This window comes from Rattus norvegicus, chromosome X, assembly GCF_036323735.1.
Source record: "Rattus norvegicus strain BN/NHsdMcwi chromosome X, GRCr8, whole genome shotgun sequence".
In the NCBI taxonomy this organism is placed as follows: Eukaryota; Metazoa; Chordata; class Mammalia; order Rodentia; family Muridae; genus Rattus; species Rattus norvegicus.
The window spans coordinates 11,628,020-11,651,785 of NC_086039.1; the positions used below are offsets into that span (position 1 = coordinate 11,628,020).

General features: G+C 37.6%; 1 protein-coding gene across 18 annotated transcripts in view; it reads left to right on the top strand.

Moving 5' to 3' along the window:
- The window catches only part of Cask (calcium/calmodulin dependent serine protein kinase), a 343,504-nt gene that overhangs the window by 55,692 nt on the left and 264,046 nt on the right, over positions 1 to 23,766 (top strand). For 9 of the 18 annotated variants that reach the window (XM_063279864.1, XM_039099558.2, XM_039099563.2 and 6 more), the window contains exon 2: positions 19,275 to 19,405. In XM_063279864.1, coding sequence (XP_063135934.1) covers positions 19,275 to 19,405 — 131 coding nt within the window. 18 annotated transcript variants of the gene reach the window in all.

The following is a 23,766-nucleotide window of genomic DNA, read 5'->3' on the forward strand; positions in this document are numbered from 1 at the left end:
ATTTTCTCTGCCAAATGACCACAGACCTAGACCTCCTCATCTCTGCTGCTCCACACTGGCCCCTCTATGGACAGTCTTATCCACCCACGGGAAAAGAACTATCCAGTCCCTCTAAGCCCTTACCTCACAACTGGACTCTAGCAGGTAGTCTGACCTGACAGTGACTATAATACCTGCTCATTTCTTCCTCTGTCCGAAATGTCTGGTCTGAAACGAGAGCAGCGAAACAAAGGTTATACCTATCTCCACTCCTTCCACCAACCAAGTATGCACTTTGTAGGTTGCAGTCATGTGTTTGCCTTCCCTTCACCCCATGTCTTAAGAAGACCAAGACCCAAGCTTGTGGGCTCTCTCCCTCAGAATGGCCCAGAGATAATTGGCACATGGTCCTGGGACATACCTTTGTCCCTACGGGGGATAGATCAGTAGAGGTTGAATTGGAGCCTGTCTTAGTTTCTCTTTTTTATGGCTTTGACAAAATGTGCTGACCCAAATAGTTTAAGGGAGAAAGGATTTATTCTGACTTATAGTTTAAGAGTTACCATGGTGAGGAAATTCAAAGTGGCAGAAGCAGAAAGTGCTAAGTGCCATTTCTCCACCTGTGTAGTCTAGGATTTGAGTGAGAGAATAGTGTCATTCACAGAGGATGGGTCTTCCAACCTGAATTAATTAAATCAAGGCAGTTTTCATAAACATGCCCAGAGTCCTGTCTTCCAGGTGATTTCTAGATTCTGTCAAGTTCTGACAGTGAACACTAGCCATCACAGAGTCCCTGAAGAATAAGCCAGAGTTGCCTTGTGAGTGCTGAGAGAATTACACTTCCATTGGAAATAAAGCCTACAAAAAGAGTCTAGAATTTATGCACTAAATAAAGTGGCTGCTTGCTAAAATAAAAGATCCTCTAATCCCCAGTCTCTAACTAATACACATACTATACTGGATACTATTGACACAAGTACTGGGTAAAATGATTTAAATGAGAGTAGCCAACCAACTGATTCCAAGGCTGAGATGAAGCAGATACTAAAATGAACTGATGAAGATTTTTGTTGAGGTGTCTTAAAGTTGCTCCAACAATCAGCTGAATGAAAAGACGTGCAAAGTGCAGTAGGAGCCTTAACTGATTAATTAAAATTAGAATGTAGAAGAATGTGGTCAAGAATGACACCATAATTTTTCACTAAGCTATTAGGAGTTATCTTTGATTGCAAAAGGGCAAGGGGAAAAAGAGAACACTTAGGGAGTTTCCTTGCTCTCGTTTTGAGGGATGTGGTTGGCTGTTTTCTTGTTCTCCATGCTCTGTTTTGTACCTTACTTGCTAATAGGAAGTCATGTAAATGCTGAGAGGTTGTTCTGTTCTTTGGACTGGTTGCAAGTGAGCTTTACTAACTAGCAGACACTATTGTTACTGAGGGACTTTGGTTTCTTACCTAACTTAATTGTTTTCCTAAATGTTTGCATGTTTTACTATCTTGCTTAAACAATTATATCCACTGTACTCTTATTTTCAGATTTCTTTCCTCAAAGCAATTATTTTCCAGATCATCTACTTTTCTTCGTTAGACCTAGAAACTGATTACTACAATTATAATTCAAAACCTATTTTCTGCTGCCCTGCACCGAGCTGGGTAATTGAGTGTAAATGGTTATTTCCTCTGCATGCTTTGCCATTGTGTTAAGTGTTTTTTGGTTAAAAGACCAGAGGTTGCCTGCTGAATATGCTTATATTAACAATTGTAAAAGAAAGTAAATTACTTTGGGGAGTACTAATGAATAGACATTTAAATTACATAGCTAAATCTTTCCTATCCATTATTAAACAAACAATTGGATTAACACCCCCAAAGTTATTTAATCAACAGTTTATATGCCATATTTGGACATTTGTCACAGAAAAATGATATTTGAACAGCCCTTAAAACATTATAACATAACGCATGTTGTTATTCTAAATATTAAGAGTCAAATCATCTCTCTATATATGTTGTCTTTGACAAAGAACAAATTTAATCCTTAAAAGAAAGATTCATATCATTGTAGCATCAGGTTTTTTCCAGAGAACATCATTGATTAGTAATTTCTTCATGATAGGGCACAGCAAGGAAGGGATGCTTATTCCCAACCAGAAGACCGGGTCACTAGCATGCCACAGGATATGAGGAAGACATAAGGCAGGTCTTCATGTGATATTCACAATCTGACTTAACTTAGAAAACTTCACTCTTTAAAGAACTCTACATGATACCAAACCAGAAAAGCTCAATTTACAGTGTTAGCTAATTATGTCTTGTGTTTTTTGTTTAAATATCAAAATTGTGTAATCTTAAGCAGCTACATGAATAGTAGATAAGAAGGGAGTGTTGCTGGCCTCAAGATTTCTTTTACTACCTTAATTTAAATTAGATACATAAAATTAATATTTTATGTAATTTACTAGTAGGTTTAACTAGGGATCTTTAAAACATGGTTCTGAACAGAAAAAGATTTATAACATTCCACAGAGTACTGAAAAGCAGACTGTTAAAGGTAGCTTCTGAGCCTAAGTATTAATCCCACTCACCCTTAGGTACAGTTGTGATAGTGGCTTCCAATAATATTATTATATGATAATGTGCCATCTTGAATACAATCTGTTAGTGAATTCCAACAAAAACACATTACTTTGAAGATGTGATTTACAATGTAATTTCACACTCTCGGACTTCAATAATTATTAGTTTCAGTTTATAAGAATTGGATTATGCACAGAAAATTTGGCAATTTTGATAATGCCAGCACTAATTATAGGTAATTTTGTTCATGAACACTAGTAGGAAATTAGTTAAAAAGAGAAAAAGTGAAGACTTAGTTTCAAAACTCTTGTCTCTTTTGTGAGCCAGTTTGTGATATAGAACTCTGTGATACTGTGCAGAGCAGACTCTGTTATACATTTGGCCTCCATGTTATATTTTCTGCAAAATACTGAGGTTTAAGAGCTCGCCTTTAGGCATTCACCTTTAATTCCAACATCCAGAGGCAAGTAGGTCTGTATGAATTTAAGACCCGTCTGTTCTGCGTAGTGAGATCCAGAACAGCCAGGACTACATCGAGAAGCCCTGTCTCAAAAAAAGTTACACACTGTATTTTGATCATGCTTCTTCTCTTTCCCCAACTCCTCCCAGGACCCCCCACCTCCCTACAAAAACAAAACTCAAAACAAGCAACAAGACAAGAAATGTCAACACACACACACACACACACACACACACACACACACACACACACACACACACACACACACACAGTGCTAGACCAGATGCTAGCATGGTACATGAAAACAAAAGCAAAGCCTACTAAACTTTCCATTGAACTATTTAGGTTTGACAGAGGGACTAATTATGTCATTTTAAGTACTGAGTTAGTAAATAATTTTAACCAGTCTTAAACTTTTGAAGACACAGGTAAACCTGATTTGTTCTGTTAGGTTATTGGAGATCTATTGCCAACTTTTCAAAGTAAGCTTGTGTTTTCTGTTTTGATCAGTCTTTACTTATCAATCTGCATATCGTCAATCTTCAGTTGTTATCATTTAGGCAGCAAGTTCGTGAGACCTCCTCTCTCAGCAGCTAACAATTGCCAGTAATTGGCTCAGGGTGGAGCTTTGTGCCCATTTCCCCTTCCTGCTGGGATTTGGTCTGGATTGGGATTGTAGACCTTACGCATGCTGTCACACCTGCTGTGAGTACATATATGCAGCTTCCTTGCTGGGTCCAGAAGACACAGCTTTCTGGAGACATTTATCCCCTGTGGCTCTTACACTCTTTCCACCCCCTCTTTTACAATGATCCCTGAGCCATTAGAGGAGAGGTGTAGTATATATATGTTCTGTTTAGGGATGAACATTCTACATTGTCTTATTCTCTGCACCTTAGCTACTTGTAGTTTGCTGTGTTGATCATCTATAGCAATCAGAAGGCTCTCTGATGAGGACTGAGAGGGGCCTTCCTTAATATGTGGGTATGAGGATAAATTATAACAAGTTTAATTACTAGAATGTCCATTTAGCAAAATATAGTAGTAGGTTCTCTCCTAGGGTCTATCTTGGCCTGGTAATGATGCCAGGGATGAGGTTCATCTTGTGGAGTAAACCTTAAATCTAATCACGAAGTGGTTGGTTATTTCCACATTTCGTGCCACTGTTGTAGTACATGCTCATGTACAGTGAGCATGTTTTGGCCATCACTCATAGCTCACCAGGTTGTTCACAGGTGGGTGAGATTGATTACTTTTCTCCTCTAGTACTGTACGTACACTGTTTGGTGCCATGAAAGCTAGCCAGTAGGGATGAAGATTTCAGTTCAGTGCTAGCTTGATTTCTCTTTGTTCTGTGACTCAAGTATATAGCATCTTCAGCAGTAGGGACTTACTGTCAAGTTTTGGAGGTAGCCAAGAACATTAGTAATGACTTGTAATGTTTGGGGATCTTTAGGTCTGCAAGAAGTAACCTACTTCTGAGACTATGGCTTTTACTTTTTAGCCTCTGCTGTCTGGTAGGGGCATGGTTGCTTCATTTTAAGATAACTCCATCTTAAGTCCTTTTATCTATATTGATAGATATGCCTTAAGAACCTTGTACACTAGTAGATTTCCATATGGCTTAAAAAACCTCATCAGTGTGATTTATCCCTTCCACTTTCTTTCTTCTATCCTGTCTTCCCCTACCCCAACCCAATCCACCCCTTCCTTACAATGTCCCTTTTAACATTTTATACCAATGCATTGGATCTCCTCTCCCTCAACTACCCCTACTCATGGCCTCTTAGTAAGTTTCCAGCCTCTGTGAGTATTTCACATGAAACACACATATCTAAATGTAAGAAGTTTAATAAGTAATCTAGAGATGATTTAACATGTACAGAATGTATGTGTAAATTATACTCTTGATAGTTGCCATTTTATATGGAGGACTTAAATATTAGTGAAATTTGGTACCTATATGGGCTTTTATAACCAATCCTCTTTAGACACCAAGAAATGTGTATATGTATATTATATAATATGCACATTTGTATATATGTGTGTCATATATACATGTATAATCATCCTGTGTGAGGTAACCCAATCACAGAAAAACACACATGGTATGCACTCATTGATAAGTGGCTATTAGCCCAAATGCTTGAATTACCCTAGATGCATAGAATACATGAAACTCAAGACGGATGATCAAAATGTGAATGCTTCACTCCTTCTTTAAAAGGGGGAACAAGAATACCCTTGGGAGGGAATAGAGAGGCAAAGATTAAAACAGAGACAGAAGGAACACCCATTCAGAGCCTGCCCCACATGTGGCCCATACAGATACAGCCACCCAATTAGACAAGATGGATGAAGCAAAGAAGTGCAGGCCGACAGGAGCCGGATGTAGATCTCTCCTGAGAGACACAGCCAGAATACAGCAAACACAGAGGCGAATGCCAGCAGCAAACCACTGAACTGAGAATAGGACCCCCGTTGAAGGAATCAGAGAAAGAACTGGAAGAGCTTGAAGGGGCTCGAGACCCCTTATGAACAACACAGAGCTTCCAGGGACTAAGCCACTACCTAAAGACTATACATGGACTGACCCTGGACTCTGACCTCATAGGTAGCAATGAATATCCTAGTAAGAGCACCAGTGGAAGGGGAAGCCCTGGGTCCTGCTAAGACTGAACCCCCAGTGAACGTGATTGTTGGGGGGAGGGTGGCAATGGGGGGAGGGTGGGGAGGGGAGCACCCATAAAGAAGGGGAGGGGGAGGGATTAGGGGGATGTTTGCCCGGAAACGGGGAAAGGGAATAACATTCGAAATGTAAATAAGAAATACTCACGTTAATAAAAAAAATAATTTAAATATTATTCTTTGAGGAAATAGAGGATTAAATTCCTTTGAAACTTTTAAGAATATTCATCAGCCAGTCTATATAACCTTTTTCTCTGTGTGACTCTGTTTAAGAATGCTATATGTAATATATTGTTTATAATCATTAACATTGAACCTAGTCAACAGTTCTAAAATTTATGCCTCAGTGAATCTCATCTAATACATATTTTCCATGTGAAGCACATTATAGCCTTTTTGTGGTTTAGAGACAAGACAAGCAAGAGAAAGCACTTCATCACCATGTTTGGGGACATTTTGAGTAGTGAAATCAACAAAATGCACAAAATAGGAAGCACACAGACCAAATAAACTTCACAAAGTAATTTCTTTATAGAGTTACAACAGGAACAAAAGGAGGGGATATAACCTCATTTGACCTCAGCTGGCAACAAGTTCATCAGGAGACTCAAAATTTTTGACCTTGTATGCATAACCATAAACTATAAAGGTGCATCAAGCATTGATTTTTAAGGTTAAAAATAAATTTAAGCAAGTAGGAAAATTGACACATATGGAATTTTTGACTAATTGGGATCAACAGTATATGAACTCTATTATAATTATACAAGCTGTGAACATATATACATATACATATATACATGTAAATATATATCTTTATTGCAAACCTTCATATTAATGTTTTCTTTCCTTTAAAAATTATTATTCATTATTTTTTACACATTTTGTAGTACACTGTACAGTTCATTATAAATATAACAAAGCGTCCAGGCCTATAATATTTACAAGCTTACCCTAGCTTTTAAAAGCTTCTAGGATATTTTTTTTACTTGTAAACCTTTCATAGAGTAAAAATTTATATTACAAATGTAACATAAAAGTCTGTATATTGAAACTTCAATATTCCTTTAAATTTATTTCCATTAGAGATATAATTATAATCAACAGTCTCTATTGACTTTGTGTTTGAATTACTATTTTCTTCACTAATGTATATAATTTTAATTATATAAATAGATAAATATTAAGAAGACTTCTGTTGATTAGCAAAATCTTAGAAATTTATCCACTCAGCCATTAAAGTATTTTAAAGCTAGAAAAATAAAGGAAACCATATAGGAAGGAATTTGTAGTATATATGTATAAAGAGTGATAACAAAATAAAAATGGCAAATCTAATGTCAAATTAGGAAATAGAATATTTTTATTGCTTTCAAAGCCTCTTTTCTTCTCATAGTCTCTCCCTCCTTCCCCGTTTAAACCATCATCTTGCCCTTTATCATAATTTCTTTTTATCTTTCTTTGTAGCTTTACACAAAATGTATGTTGTCCTTGACACAGTATATTGTGTTACATCTACAAATTTAGCTATGTAAAGAAAGGACAATATTGTTACTATCCTATGATGAATGGAATGGTGAAACCGATTCTTATATTGTGATTTCAGATGCCCCAAGAATCTTTAGAATTCCATTCTGAAAGTCATTTGTTGGCAAGGTTACTAGTAAATCCTATAATTTGGGGACTTTTGCCAGGAAGGAAGGAAATTGGAGTTACAGTGAATGTAGACTGGGTTCTACAGGAATGTGCTCCAAGACATAGGTCATACGTCACTTCCTGCTCTTGGGCCCACTGACACTTGCCTCTAGTTAGTAATCAGGAATACATGAAAGCAGGATGCTGCAGCAGAGTGAAATAAAGGTACTTAGTTGGTCCATACAGCAAAAAAGAACAGGATATGTCATCAGTCCATAGCCAGAAAATACCAAACAGGAATCTGGAGCAACTCACCACCATTGTGGTTCCAGATTAAGAGGTAGTCAGTTGTAGGAACCCACTGTCATATAGAAGGGGCTAATTCCCCTCTGTATTTTGGTGCCTTGCAGTCAGCCTGATTTCTCTTCTTTATATTACTAGGGATTTCCTTCTTTATTCTGTAGTGGAGCTCCTGTATGAAATCTTTTTAGTTTCTTTTTAATTAGTACACTCCTGTGTACAAATACATTCTATAATAAGTTTTCCATAATGCATGGCCAAGTCACTGTTGGCTTTCTAGTGTCTAAGAATACTCTGTTGAGTTTTGGTGCTAAATAGAGAGTTAAGAGTTGGAGGGCATTTTCCCTGTTCTAGTGTTGCCACTTGGTGATTGGAAGGCCTTGGAGGGTCTGGGGCACCATGTATGAAGTGTGCTCATCTTTGTTCCCTGTGCACTCTCACCTCCATAGCTGGCAATGAGAAAATTATATTTCACAATGGTATATGCATAGGTTTGGGTTATTTTGCTGAATCTTTGGTAATACCTTTGAAAATGGGAATTTTTCTTTCTATTTTCTTTATTATTTGTGCTTTACTTTATGGGAAATTTTCTCAGTACTGCCTGCCATCCTTTATGTTGACTGTCAGGTTTCTTCCTGTGTTCATTTGTTTGTTTGTTTATTTTTTGCAAGTCAATTTCTCTTTTCTTTTTTTAATTTTATTTTTTCTTGGCTATTTCATGTATTTACATTTCAAATGTTACCCCCTTTCCTCCTCTCTCATACCCCCTTCCCCCTGCTTCTATAAGGATGCTCCCACGCCCACCCACCCACTCTAACCTGAACACCCTGGCATTCCCCTACATTGAGGAAATGAGCCTTCACAGAACCAAGGGCTTCTCCTCCTATTGATGCTGGACAATGTCATCCTATGTATGTATGTATGTATGTATGTATGTATGTATGTATGTATTTTCTCCTAAAAGAATTTAAATTTAAATTTCAAATGTTATTCCCTTTCCCCATTTCCCAGCCATAAACCCCCTATCCACCTGCCCGTCCCCCATAAGGGTGTTACCCCTCCACAACCACACCCCATTCCCACCCCCTGACATTCCCTTACACTGGGGTCCAGCCTTGGCAGGATCAAGTGCTTCCCTTTCCACTGAACGTTATTCTCTGCTACATATGTACTTGGAGCCCAGGGTCAGTCCATGTATAGTCTTTTGGTAGTGGTTTAGTCCCTGGGAGTTCTGGTTGGTTGGCGTTGTTGTTCTTATGGGGTTGCAAGCCCCTTCAAGCTCTTTCAGTCCTTTCTCTGATTCCCCACAAGGGGGTCCTATTCTCAGTTCAGTGGTTTGCTGCTAGCGTTTGCCTCTGTATTTGACATGCTCTAGCTGTGTCTCTCAGGAGAGATCTACATCCAGTCCCTATCACCATGCATTTCTTGGCTTCATCAATATTATCTAGTTTTGGTACTGTATATAAATGGGCTGTATAGCTCTGAATGGCCATTCCTTCAGTCTCTGCTCCAAACTTTGCCTCCATATCCCCTCCTATGGATATTTTTGTTCCCCCTTTTAAGAAGGAGTGAAGCATCCACACTTTGGTCATTCTTCTTGAGCTTCATGTGGTCTGTGGATTATATCTCAGGTAATTCAAGTTTTTGGGCCTAATATCCACCTATCAGTGAGTGCATAAAATGTTTGTCTTTCTGTGATTGGGTTACCTCACTCAGGATGATATTTTCTAGTTCCATCCATTTTGCTTATGAATTTCATAAAGTCATTGTTTTTGATAGCTGAGTAATATTCCATTGTGTAGATGTACCACATTTTCTGTATCCATTCCTCTGTTGAAGGGCATCTGGGTTCTTTCCAGCTTCTGGCTATTATAAATAAGGCTCTGCATTTATTTTTTAATTAAAAATGTCTTTCTTATTCACTTTACATCCTGCTCATTGCTCCCCTACCCACAAGCTTTCTCCCATCCTCCCTCCCCTTCTCCTCTGAGTAGGTGGGGTCCCCTCCCTGACCTTAGCACTTCAAGTCTCTGCAAAGCTAGGTGCTTCCTCGCCCACTGAGGCCAGACAATTATTTTTACTTTATTTTTTTTAAAGCTCCCTTTTTGTTTTCTGCAATTTCTGGTTTGTTTCATAGTTATTAAATCTTACTAAGAATTTTCAGTGCTTTTCTTGTTTGGTGTGTTTGCTCTGAATTACACTTTCTGTTAGCATTGGCCCTGTTTTAGACTCTTCTGCAGAAGTCTTGGGAGCTGTGGCTGTCTGGCCATGATTAGAAATCAAGCATTGTTCTCACTTGAAGGTAGTATTACCCCTCAACCTCTGGGATATTTGACAACACTTGGAGACAACTTTGATTCAGAGCCTGCCCCACATGTTGCCCATACATATACAGCCACCAAACTAGATAAAATGGATGAAGCAAAGAAGTGCAAGGTGACAGGAACCGGATGTAGATCTCTCCTGAGAGACACAGCCAGAATACAGCAAATACATAGGCAAATGCCAGCAGCAATCCACTGAACTGAGAACGGGACCCCCGTTGAAGGAATCAGAGAAAGAACTGGAAGAGCTTGAAGGGGCTCGAGACCCCATATGTATAACAATGCCAACCAACCAGAGCTTCCAGGGACTAAGCCACTAACTAAAGACTATTCATGGACTGACCCTGGACTCTGACCTCATAGGTAGCAATGAATATCCTAGTAAGGGCACCAGTGGAAGGGGAAGTCCTTGGTCCTGCCAAGACTGAACCCCCAGTGAACGTGATTGTTGGTGGGGGAGTTTGGTAATGAGGGGAGGATGGGGAGAGGAACACCCATATAGAAGGGAAGGGGGAGGGGTTAGGGGGATGTTGGCATGGAAACCAGGAAAGGGAATAACAATTGAAATGTAAATAAGAAATACCCAGGGGCTGGAGAGATGGCTCAGCAGTTAAGAGCACTGACTGCTCTTCCAGGGGTCCTGAGTTCAATTCCCAGCAACCACATGGTGGCTCACAACCATCTGTAATGGGATCAGATGCCCTCTTCTGGTGTATCTGAAAGCAGCTACAGTGTACTCATATTAAGTAAATAAATAAGTCTTTAAAAAAAAAGAAATACCCAAGTTAATAAAGATGGAGGGGAAAAAAAACCTGGAGGGGTGCTACTAGTCTTCAGTGATAACAGTGCATATTACTTTCTGATACAAGGAAAAAGAAACATTCAGCTCAAAATGACAATAGTGATAACTTGAGATAACCCACAGCTGAAGACTTCCTGAGAAACCAGAGTGTCTCTGTAAGGGAATTTAATCCAGGGCATCATGACCCTTTTCACCTGAGAAACTCGAAAACAACTTCAGGTAAAATAAACATACAAATCAAACATTTACTGTATGAGTCATAAACATATTTGTTTGAAAACAATTGCTTGTGTGTGTGTGTGTGTGTGTGTGTGTGTGTGTGTGTGTGTGTAGTTTTACCATTTGTTAAGAATGCAAACAAATTTGCATACTAATTAAGTGGATTGCTCCTTTTTACATGAATTAAATCTTGGCTGAATGTTTGATACCAAGGGCATAGAACATATTAAATGTTTTTTAGAGTTGATTGATACTGATTTTGTGATTGTCAATGCTGAGAACATTGTTTTGCATAAATACACAATAGAAAATGATAGAAATGTATTTAGGATCATTTTAGAAATTGTTAGAAATTCTTTCCTGATACCAAGCCAAAATGCATTTAATGTTCTTTTCGAATGAAACTCAAGTCAGAAACTCAAACACCGATTTTAAAAATCCATCACTCTAACCCAATGCAATAAAAAGGTATATTAATTTATTACATGCTCAGGAATCATAGTAGGAAAATATTAAAAGCCTGTTTTCATAATCAAAACATTGTTTTGATTGTTTTGATAAGAGCAGAAAACATTCTATGTACATTAAACACACTGTCATTCATAACATCAGTCTCAAATGGGCGTGAAAGTGTTTTAGGAAGCAATCATTGGTGTTGAGTGGCATGTGCATTGCGAAGTGAGCATGCTGCTGTGAGTTTAAAGTCAAAGCTCTGACACAATACACATTCACTGCACATTGAATTTGGAATTTTTCTTGTTGTTTGGCATGAGAAACCTTTTGGCACGATGTGTGTGCGTGCGTGTGTGCATGCATGTGGGTAACACATTCAGATTTGTGGCTCCCTAGGACCACATCCCATGTCATAAGATGTTGGTAGCCACCCGTACCAGCTGTTGTCTGTTAGTACAGGGCACAGCTGTTGTCCACCCCGAAGGACGCAGTGCGTATGCGCAAGGGTGTGTTCACGCCAAGTCTTTGCCCACCCCGGGGCGTGCCAATGAGATCACGGCTATGCGGCCAATCAGGAAGGAACACGTTGCTTTGGGGGATATAAAGCTAACACTCTCTGGGGCCACGGCGTCTCCCCTCTTCAAGATGCAATAAATGCTTTGCTGCAGAAGGATCCTGGTGTCCGCGTGTGTTCTTGCTGGCGAGACGATAGCGCGGGACAATAAGAAGCTGAGATATAGTTGAATGACGTTGGGAACCTCATATCTTATCTTTGAAAAGGAACAAGACTGTTAATATACCACCCGACACCACACACACACACACACACACACACACACACACACACACACACAACCTCATGTTCCTTTGCTTTCTATGTAACATCCCTTTGTCAATGGCCTTCTCTCTGGTCCTGAGAATGTATTGTTGCCTCTCAAGTATGAACCCCGTTAGGATGATGAAGGAGCAGTTACCCATGGTAGAAGGTAGAGCAGAGACCTAACTGCTTCTTTAAAATTTTTTTCTAGTTCCAATTTCATGAGATTCTTGATTGTTCTGTAACATAAATCGGTTTGGTTTCTTGTTTTCTCTAATTCAGCTCTCTCCCAAGTTTGCTGGATGAGTTAACATCATTGTATCTGTGTACGCTCTTTTTCCCTCAAATTTGATTATTACATTTCATCTCTCCTGATCACCCAGTCTTTTCTTTAAGCTCCTCTTAGTAGATTTGGGAAATAATTATCTACACTGTGTTCAATTTATCTTGGTTTGCTGGGAACCAGGCATAATTTGTAGCATAGTTTCTTGTAATTATAGTCTTTTAAAAATTATATTTAGCTTCTATATAGGGATTGGCTATTGCCTACATTTAACTTTCCTTGTAGATGAAGAGTAAAGGGTTGGGGATTTAGCTCAGCGGTAGAGCACTTGCCTAGCAAGCGCAAGGCCCTGGGTTCAATCCCCAGCTCCGGAAAAAAAAAAAAAAAGAAAAGATGAAGAGTAAAGGAAATATTCCGTGTCTACATAGGGCAGTTATGATCTTTCCAAAATTCTAGGAGATGTTCTAACGATACAGTTTTTTGTGTGTTATTTCTTTATCTGTCTTTGGTATTTGGATAATACTGGCTTCATAAAAAGAATTTGGAAACATTGCTTTCATTTCCGTTTTGTGGAATAATCCTCACAGTATCATGTGCTAGTTCTTTGAAGATCTACTAGAATTCTGCAGTGAGTCCATCTATCTGCTTCTGAGATGTTTTAAGTTGGGAGACTTTTACTGTTTCAGTCTTGTTGCTGGAAATATATACATACATATATGTTTAAATATTTATTTCATCTTGGTTGCACTTTGGTAGGTCATAGGTATTGGAAAATTCATCTTTTTTTTTTAGATTTTCAAAGTTAATGGAATACAGGTTTATAAGGTGTATCCTCAATATTTTTCTGGATTTCAGTGATATGTGTTACAACATCTTACTTTTCATATCTAATTTTAGTGATTGATGTAGGTCTTCTGGTTTTTCTTTTTGTTACATTGCAAAGGATTGGACAATCTTGCTTTTCAGAGAAATAATGCTTTCATTTTGTTATTGAATATTTTATTCATTTACATTTCCAATGCTATTCCCTTTCCCAGTTTCCACTCCACAAGCCCCCTACCCCATACCTCTCCCCCTGTTTCTATGAGGGTACTCCCCCACCCAACCATGCACTCCTGCTTCACTGCCCTAGCATTCCCCTACACTGGGGCATCAAGCCTTCACAGGACCAAGAGCCTCTCCTCCCTTTGATGCTATATAAGGCCATCCTCTGCTACATATGCAGCTGGAGCCATCGGTTCCTTCATGTATATTCCTTGGTTGGTGGTTTAGTCCCTGAGAGCTCTGTGGGGAGGGGGTCTGTTTGGTTAATATTGTTGTTCTTCCGATGGGGTTGCAAACCCATTCAGCTCCTTCAGTCCTTTCTCTAACTCCTCCTCCATTGGGGACTCTGTTCTCAGTCCAATGGTTGGCTGTGAGCATCTGCCTCTGTATTTCTCATGCTCTGGCAGAGCCTTTCAGGAGACAGCTATACCAGGCAGGCTCCTGTCACCATGCACTTCTTGGCATCAGCAATTGTAACTGGGTTTGGTGTCTGCAGATGGGATAGATCCCTTTGTGTGGCAATCTCTGGATGGCCTTTCCTTCAGTACTGTTACCCTCTTTGTCCCCGTATTTCCTTTAGACATGAATATTTCTGGGTTAATATTTTTGAGATGTGTGGGTAGCCCCATTCCTTCTTAACCAGGGGCCGTGCTTAACCTGTGGATATGGTCTCTACAGGTTCCTTCTCACCTTTTTGGGGGTATTTCAGCTAGTGTTATCCCCGCTTAGTTCTGGGACCCTCTTGCTTTCCTAGCTTCTGGGATCTTCTGGTGGCTACCCCCAGTCACCCATAACTCCTTGCTACACACCTCTGTTCGATTTCCTGACCCTCTATACTTTCCCCCTGTCTCTTCCCATACCTAATCCTGCTCCCTTTCCCCTCTCCTCAGAAGTCCTTCTCAGCCTCTACCTCCGTGATTATTTGAAACCACTCTTTGTTTCATCTATTCTTTGTATTATATTTGTTTCCAGTTCATTAATTTCTGCTCTGATCTTAATTTTTGTGACAAGGTCTCACAGTGTAAACTTGGCTGGCCTAGAACTTTCTATGTAGATCAGGCTGGCCTCAAACTCACAGAAATCTGCCTGCCTTCTCTGTTCTATGATTCTAGGGATGTGCTTCCCTGTGTAGTGTTTTCGGGTGTGGTTTGCTTTGCTTTTCCAAGACTTTAAGTGCATCCTTCAGCTAATTATTTGAGATCTTTTCAGATAGCAGTGAACCTGTGTGGCTAAGCAAACTTTCCGATAGCTGGTATGGCATACCTCCACAGAAATTGATCAAGGAAGCCTCAGATGTCCCCAAAACAAAAAAGATTCTGTCAGAACTTTTAGTTCTCCACCATTAGAGGGTATCACCCTTTTGCTGAAGATACCCTAGTTACAAGATAGAGAGAAAGCAAGCTGAAACCGAGCTAGAAATGTCCTCCCTTCTGGCTACTCTCATAGTCCCACAATGTGCTACTCTACAGGCTGGTGGGAGAGAGAACAAAGGTGTTATTGGCCTTCCCCATCTGTGTTCCCTAGAAAACAGAAAAAAAACCTGCCTGGAAGATGTTCCTACCTGTGCAATAGTGGCACGATTGTTGTAAGGATACCTAGCTGCCATCTGATAAGATTTGAGGCCTGTTCCCAAGAATGGAACTCATAGCTAGTAAGCCCACTTAACAGTCTATGCATAGGGCAGTAATGGCCAACTGGAGGAACTAAATTGATCCATCATCAAAGTGCCTTCTAAATATATATATATATATTTACATCCATTGACAAAGGCTATTCTCAGACATAGTGAGAAAAGCCTCTCTTTACAATTATTAGCAATGAATGCAAAGACTAGACTCATAGTGCCCTACAATCTAAGAATGGGGTATGGTTGAAGCCTCAGTCCTAAACAGACTTTTACAGTCCTCCCTCTAATGGTCAGAGAGCACTGGGAGAGGCATTTAGGAAGTGTGCAAAAGCCAGAAGAAAAGGGGAAAGCCTGTGAATACCATCTTCTGAACTCAATACAACTGTCACAATCAGGAGTTCAGGAAGTGCACTGACCCTCAGTGGTCACATGCAAGACAGGTCATGTTAAAGGGAAGCCATCCCTATACCTTCCTATTGCACTGTTGGCTATTGATCGGTTTGGGGAACAGGGGGAATAATTGTCTCTAGTTATATATACACTGCTGGGCCCACCAGAGCCCGACAGATAGCTTCAGATAGCTTCAAACCCACAGTTACTTATACAGCCCTGGTTAAGCACCGTAGGTTGCAAAGAAAAACAGACACATGTGAGAAAGAAATGTCTGAAAGAGGAAGTGTGCGTGTACGAGTAGTAGTGAAATGAGAGAGGATTGAAATTGAGAGTGGTTAGTGTGTATTATGCATTTGTATGAAATTGTCAAATAGTAAAGTTAATTAAAAAATGTCAAAGCCATAGAATTATGCACGTATCCATCTGCCTTAATAAGAATATTGTGTCATAACTCCAGTCAATATTTGGTATTTGTGAGGAGTTGAGTAGAGAGTGTGTGCTTGTACACTCATGCCTATGTAGTGTACAGATACTTGTTTTGTCTTATTATATGTTTCTTTAGTTTTGAAAATCTCATGGTGTATCAATGAAATATGATTATTTCTACTTCTAACTTTTCGCTCTAGTCCCATCAATATCCCAACAACCCCCAACTTCATGCGTTTTGTATTTAATGACTTGTTAAGTCCACTTAGTGCTGCCTGAATAGCCATGGATAAGAGGCCATTACTGGAGCATGTGGAACCTACCAGTGGACACATCTTTAAAAATAAATGAACAAATAAAAATAAACTCTCTCTCCCTGGCAATATTTAATCAAATCTGAAATATCACCAGTTGTCATTCTATTTTGTTCAGTACCCTAGTCGATAAAGATAATGTCTCATTTTCTTCCATATCAATACTCAAGAATTGGCTACACAGTACATTAAATAAATTTTAGGTAAAAACCTCAAAGTGTCAAGAAAGGGTTAACAAGCAAAACTGAAATCTGTTCTTCCTGACCTTTTATTTTCCTTAAACTGTCAGCTAAATATAACTATGTTGATACTGTTGTATGTTAATACTGTTTATTACTTTCCATTTTCCTACCCAAATTACTTCTTTTATTAGTATCTGCTGAGTTTTAAGTTGTGAATGAAATCCTAAGCAATCTCAGACTATGTTTTGATGTCTTTTAAGGTTATTAAATTTGTTTCAGCTCACCTTTGTTAGCTTCCTTCATGGTATTAAAGGAAAAGCCTTTATTCTGCTTTCCTTATGACTTGTGCTCAGGTCTTGAAGAACTCATAAATACACTCCTTTTTAAACCTTATTAAATAAGCTTAATAGACCAATGGGTTTAATTTTTATTCATATTTTTAAAAATATTTTGAGAGTATAGTTACACCATCTCTTTCTTTCTCCCCTTTCTTCCCTCCAAGTCCTCTCGTGTAGTGCCCTGCTGTCTTTCAAATCCATGGCCTCTTTTCTAATTGCTGTGATTTTGTATGTGTGTGTGTGCTCCTATTTGTAAAAGGTGGTTTTGTTGTCTCATGGCTTTTCCTCTCCTTTCTCCCTAGCTATCTTAGTTCTCATACAGTGTTAGCAGGAGAAACATATGCTTTCTTCTTTCCCCTTAGTCAAGCAGGAAAGGGGCTTTCAGATCGATCACAAACAACCCCACAGACAGAACTCAGAAATTTTGCAAAATGGTGCATTGAGTTGAGTCATACTACACAAAATGTATATATAAATAGAGACCCTGAAGACTTTTGTGTGGACAAAACCTGATTATGTTAAATAGTTCCTGAAATTGCATGCTATTGTCGGACCAAATAATCACAAGTACGACATCAGGTTAAAAATGGAAGCATTTGTGGGAGTCCTGCCTCACTTCCTTGTGTTGTCACTGAGGAAGATCTTCTAGTGGTTTTCAGCGACTGTAGTAAAAGTTTTCTTTCTGTAGACTTGTGATCTGAACATTAGCATTATTAACCCTTCTTTCCCTTCCGGGTTAACTTTGCCGTTTGTGGAAAGATTTGAAGCTGGGTGGAATTGATGGTCATGATGATGGCATTCATTTGATCACAAATCAGTGTTTATGTATAGGTTAGATTAAATGTATTTGCTTGTCCTTTAATTGAAAAAAAGGAGAAACAGTATTACAAGTCAGAGGAACACTACATAAATGTTTTTCTTCCTGTATGCCCTCTAATAGCCAGTGAGAGTGTTGTCTATTCTTCCACCAGTAGAATTTGGAAAAAATGTATGCATGCATATATGCTCTTATATTTAATTTATGAATCAGAGTTGAAGTGCTAGTTTCACACAACAAATCTGTCATTGGGTATCTTAAATTCTTGAATTCTGATATTTATTTCATAACTGTTCATCTCAAAAGATATCTCTCTCTCTCTCTCTCTCTCTCTCTCTCTCTCCCCCCCCCACCCCCGTGTGTGAGTGTGAGTGTGTGTGTGTGTTTTCTGGACCCAAGTATTGACATTTTATTTCACTCTGCATATCCAACTGTGGCATAGATTGAGTCACTGATGAAGATTGCAGGAAGGCGTAGGTAAATGAGTCACTAGACCAGTACAGTGACTTTTACTGATAAGGCAGTTCATTACGCATGGCAGTTAAAATAGTTCTGATTAGAATGATGAAGGATTTCTATAATGGTTTTTTTTTGGTCAGACTAGAGAGGTTCCTGGACATCATATCACAGGGATTTTCCCTTGTGAACTCTTTGCTTATATCTTTTCCTTGTTTTATGTAGTAATTGCTTATATGTTTTTGATTAGGTGTGTGTGTGTGTGTGTGTGTGTGTGTGTGTGTGTGTGTGTGTGTGTTTGTAAAACTTTTTCTCTAGGATTTTAAGTGAGAACATAATATAAGTTTTTCTTTTTAAACAACAGTACAAGAATGAATGAGAAACATTTTTCAGTGGTCATTGAAAAATATTTAGAGCATTAAGTTAAGAGTTTGTGATATGCCAAGAAATGATGGAGAGAAACTCAGTAAGATATGGAAATAAAGATTAGGTTTGTGGCAAGATAAAGGGGAGGTGTTAATGATTTAACTTTTGGCTTCAAAAAGAGTATATCTATATGTGTGCAGTAGAAATTGCTGAAAAAAGTGGCCATGAATTTGAAGGAAAGCAGGGGGGAGTATATGAAAGGGTTTGGAAGGAGGAAAGGGAAGGGGCAGACATTGTAATTAAAATACAATGTTATATTAAACAAAAAGTATGTACACTCCCACTTCTACAAACTGCCCCTTGTGTCAGATGTTGATAATTATTTGCAATTCCTACAGTTATTGTTTTGTCTTGAGTATAAGGATACTACTTAGAATTTAAAAAATAGGGGGCTGGGGATTTAGCTCAGTGGTAGAGCGCTTACCTAGGAAGCGCACGGCCCTGGGTTCGGTCCCCAGCTCCGGAAGAAAAAAAAAAATTTAAAAAATATATATCTTGGTTTGAAAAACCTATTTATTTGGCTTCTAGTTTTTGGTATAACAATATCTTAACATGATGAATTACCTTTGAATTAGACAATAATGCTCAAAATTATATTTATCAAATTTTACTGTGAAGCTCTATAGTTTGACTGTGGTAAATAAGTAAACACAGTAAGATGTTGATGAAAAAGAGGAAATTAATGTCAATGAATTAAAATTGACTTTTTGTTTTTTAGGGGTCCCTTCAGTGTTGTACGACGATGCATCAACAGAGAAACTGGACAACAATTTGCTGTAAAAATTGTTGACGTAGCCAAGTTCACATCAAGTCCAGGGTTAAGTACAGAAGGTAAGAGATGGATTTCAAGTAAGTTATTTGATGTCTGGCTTTATTCCATCTCCAAAACCCATTTATCAACCTAACCTCATCTGGGGGTGGGGAAGCAGAGGGTATGATATAGCGGGGAAGTGGGTGGAGACAGTGTGAACTCTAGTTGAAGTAGTTGCTCAGAAATCTAAAAGATAGCATTTGAAATGTGGAAGCATTATAATCATCTGGGATCTTTATGAGCTTACACTTTCTTTTACTAGAAAGAGAGTGAAATAGGGACATATATTTTTTAGGGTGTAATTTAAGTCTTGTTCTGTGAGATGTAGGATGGGAAGGAAAGGAAATAATTACAAGGATGTTAATTGAAGATGTAGAAGCAGCCAAGGTCCTTTAAGTATAATTTACTGCCTTTGGGATTACCATCTACTATAACTAGATGATTGGCATTTTGATTCACATCTGGCCTAATCACATACTGAATTTGTGAAAGTTGAAAGGTCAATAGTATTAGAATTTTGAGACTTAGAATTTTTTTAAGATATGTGTGTGTGTGTGTGTGTGTGTGTGTGTGTGTGTGTACATTTAAATGTGTACCACAATGCACATTAAAGGTAACAAAACTGATTATTATATTGACTTTTCTAATTAGCCTATCTACCAGCTTTAGACTTTACCACAACCTAATAAAAGACGTATTCTTCTTTAGTATTTCGTTTTTTTAATTTTAAAAGCAGAGCAATTGAAGAAAATTCAAAGTGAAGTATCCCATTTGTGTTTGCCTGATTATCATGTTTTGGAAGATAGAATCTCACACACTGTGAGTTCTAATCTGTCCCTGTAGATTTTTATTCAGGATGATTACTTCTAAATACTTGTGACTCTTTACATTATTATTATCAATGTAGTGTTTTTGAGAAGATTGTTAAAAATTATTACTAAGAGACTGAAGAAATAGCTCAGTGGTTAGGAGTCCCAACTGCTCTTCCAGAGCACTTGGGTTTGATCCCATGAGGGCTCACAAACCATCTCTATCCTGAGTCTCAGGGGATCGGGCGTGGTTCTGGCCCCCATCAGCACCCATCATGCACTCGGTCCACAGACATGAATGCAGGCAAAACTCTCATTTGAATAAAATGAAAATAAATCTTTTAACAAACATTTTTAAGTTACTTATAAGAAAAAAATCCCTTGCTGATTTGTTTTTAGTGCTTTAATCTTTATGGGATATCTACAAGGGGACTTCTCGGTCAAAGTGTATGCATACATTTAGATTAAATAAACATGACCACACTACTGGGGGGGAAACCTTATAGTAAAATTTAGGTGTTTCATAGTTCACGATTTCATTGTCAGAATTGGTCGTTAACTGCTTTTAAATATACATTATTTTATATGCTTAGCAAAATGGAAATTTTGTCTTTTGGTGGACTTTATAATTATTTTTCCCTTCAACCATTTTATGTTTGGTTGTGTTATTTGCTTTGTAGTGTTAGGGATCAAATCCAGGTCCTCAGACAAGCTAAGCAAATACTGTTTCTCTTAACTTTTAACTACTTTTGCGTTTAAAGTTCTTTAGGCCTCAGTAGTCTATAATGGCACTGAGGGTAGTTTTGTATGAACCTGATTATTAAACAAGTAGATGTTTTGCTAAACTTGGAAAAGAGTTTGGATAGTGTTTAACAACTTAGTATAGATGTAATTTAAAATTACAAATGTTAAATCAATTATTCAATTACCTGTATTAAATTAGAATAACGGAATTAAAATATCTTACATAGTATTACAAATAACTACAATAAATATTTATTGCATATTTATTAGCCCCCAATTATTAGTATCAAAGTTTGATTTGTCTTATCATTATACCTAATTCTGTGCCTTTCCAGACACAGTTTTAAATTTCCAAAGATATTTTTAAAGGAGACAAGTACTTTTTTCATTTGTCCATAGTAAATTATTGTTAGATTTCTTTAGTCAGATTTCTGGAACTATAGACTCAGAATATGAGAGTGAATCACTTTTACACTTACTTAGAGCAGGACATGGTGATTTCCTCCTTCAATCCCAGAATTCAGGAGGCAGGAGCAGAGATAGGCAGATCTCTATGAGTTCAAGGTTATTCTGGTGTACATAAAAATTGCCAGACTAGCCAAGACTATATATTGAGGCTCTGTCTGAAAACAAACAACTAAACAACAATAAAAACAAAATAGTCAAGTTTTAAAAATGGAAGGTGGATATCACATATAATTTATATCCCTCCTTTCAGATTCTGTTTCTATATCAGTGAAGTTGTAGCTCACATGTTTGTTGTTTTGGTGATAAAATTGTCTTCAAGTTCTGTCCTGAAAACAAGACTGAGATATTCAATTGATCCTTTATACTCTACATCTCTTTGGACAGTTGGAATCTTGTGCTATTTTTATATCAATGTTATCTACCTACAGATTTTAAATGTACCCATTTGAATTCTTCATATTATCTGAGACTATCTGGTTTGGGTCAGAATTCAGTGGTATGCTAGTGAAACTGTGGTATTGCCATATTCATGGTACTACCCTTTAGTCTGGCCAGTTTTTTTTTTTTTCCAGAACAGTGCCTTACTTTAAGTTAACTGAGAAACAGAGTTAAATCTTACATCTAGTACCTTCTTACTTTTGTGCAATGGAATTCCTGTACTCTCTGTTGCACTTATTCACACTGGCCTACTTCATTCTGACTTTGCCACATTTTATATGATGTAAAATATATTTATTAAATAGTAAATTATATAAGATCACTTTGAATATTGGCCCCTTCAGACCTTTCTGCCCACGTTCTTTTTACCCCTTTTCTAGCTACTACAGGCAAAAATTGTCTGATTCCGTCTGCTCTTCTATTCCATTCATAAATTGTTAGGGTCCAAAAATAACCTGTTTCATGGCAAGCATACAAGATATACTGTATTAAGAAGGAACAAATTCTGGAGTGAAATTTAGCACAGTAAAGAGGAATCTATAAGCTCAAGTAAGATTATCTAAAAATATCTTTGATTTCTAGCTATTTAAGACAACTTCTTATGTAATAAATCATCTAAACTCTATCCTATGCCTTATTCTTTCCTTACTCATATCTTTTCTCCCCTTGGCTTTTAGTTTATGACCCTTATCATTGACCATTTTTTCCTGTTACCTTATCTGTTTCAAGATATATTATGAGCTAGATGTAGTTATTTATTTTCAAAATATAAGCTAGATGTGGTTGAGTAGGACTATAATCCAAAGATTAGATGAAGGCCAGACGATCAGAAGTTGCAGGTCATCATGGGCTCCATAGTTCGAGCCCATGATTTCAAAGCCAGTCTGTGCTGCATGATACTGTGTCTCAAGAAAGAAAATAGTAACCAATATGAGTTCATCTCTAATGAGATCACCTGGCAGCCTACCATACATCACTTATTTGGATAGGTCATTGTTTATTATACGATTTTATTAGAAACATTTATACTAAACTCTATAAAAGTAATATACAAATTTAATTTGGAAATAAAAATTTCATTAATTGAAGATCTCTATATTAGTCAATAAATTTTGAATTTATATTGCCTTATGGAGGTTTCCATATTATTACTTGAATATTTTTCTTCGTTTTTTGCTGTCAATATTCTATTTTTTGTTCAGTAGGGTTTTTCAAGTTGTACAAAATCTATTAATAGTCTCTTGAAAAACTACATTTTACATATGTGCTCATTTTTCTTTAAGCTTTTAGAAATTTCTGAACCAGACATATCATTTATATGTATAAAAAAGTAGAATTGCTTATGAGTATAAGTAAAACATTTGTACTAAATGAAAGGTAATAATTTTATATTAAAAAATTTCTGATATGGGCCCAGTGAGATAGATCAACAGGTCACCAAGTATGACAGTGTTAGTTTGATCCCAAGAACCCACATGGTATGACTGACTTGACTCCTGGAAGTCATGTTCTGACCTGCACATACACATAAACTCACAGGATGAATAAGTAAATGTAATAAAACGTTTTAAGATTTAATTATTTATATGTGTATGTTTGTGTTATTATATGTGTGGGTTTCTGTAGAAACCAGAAGAAGGTATCAGATCATCTGAACCTAGAGTTACACATAATTGTAAGCCACCAGGTATGGTTGCTAGGAACCAAACTGTCCTGTGGAAGAGCAAGAAGTATTCTTAACGATTGAACCATTTCTCCCACCTCTCATTAGGAGATATTTTCAGACACACACATAGAAACAAAGACATATAAATACATCCCATTAGTGAAATTTCTATATTCTTATCTTTGAAATTTTTTCTGAAAGAATAAATTTTTATTGTTTTTATTATTATTTAATTAGTTTATTAGTTTACATCCCAAATGTTGCCCCCTCCTAG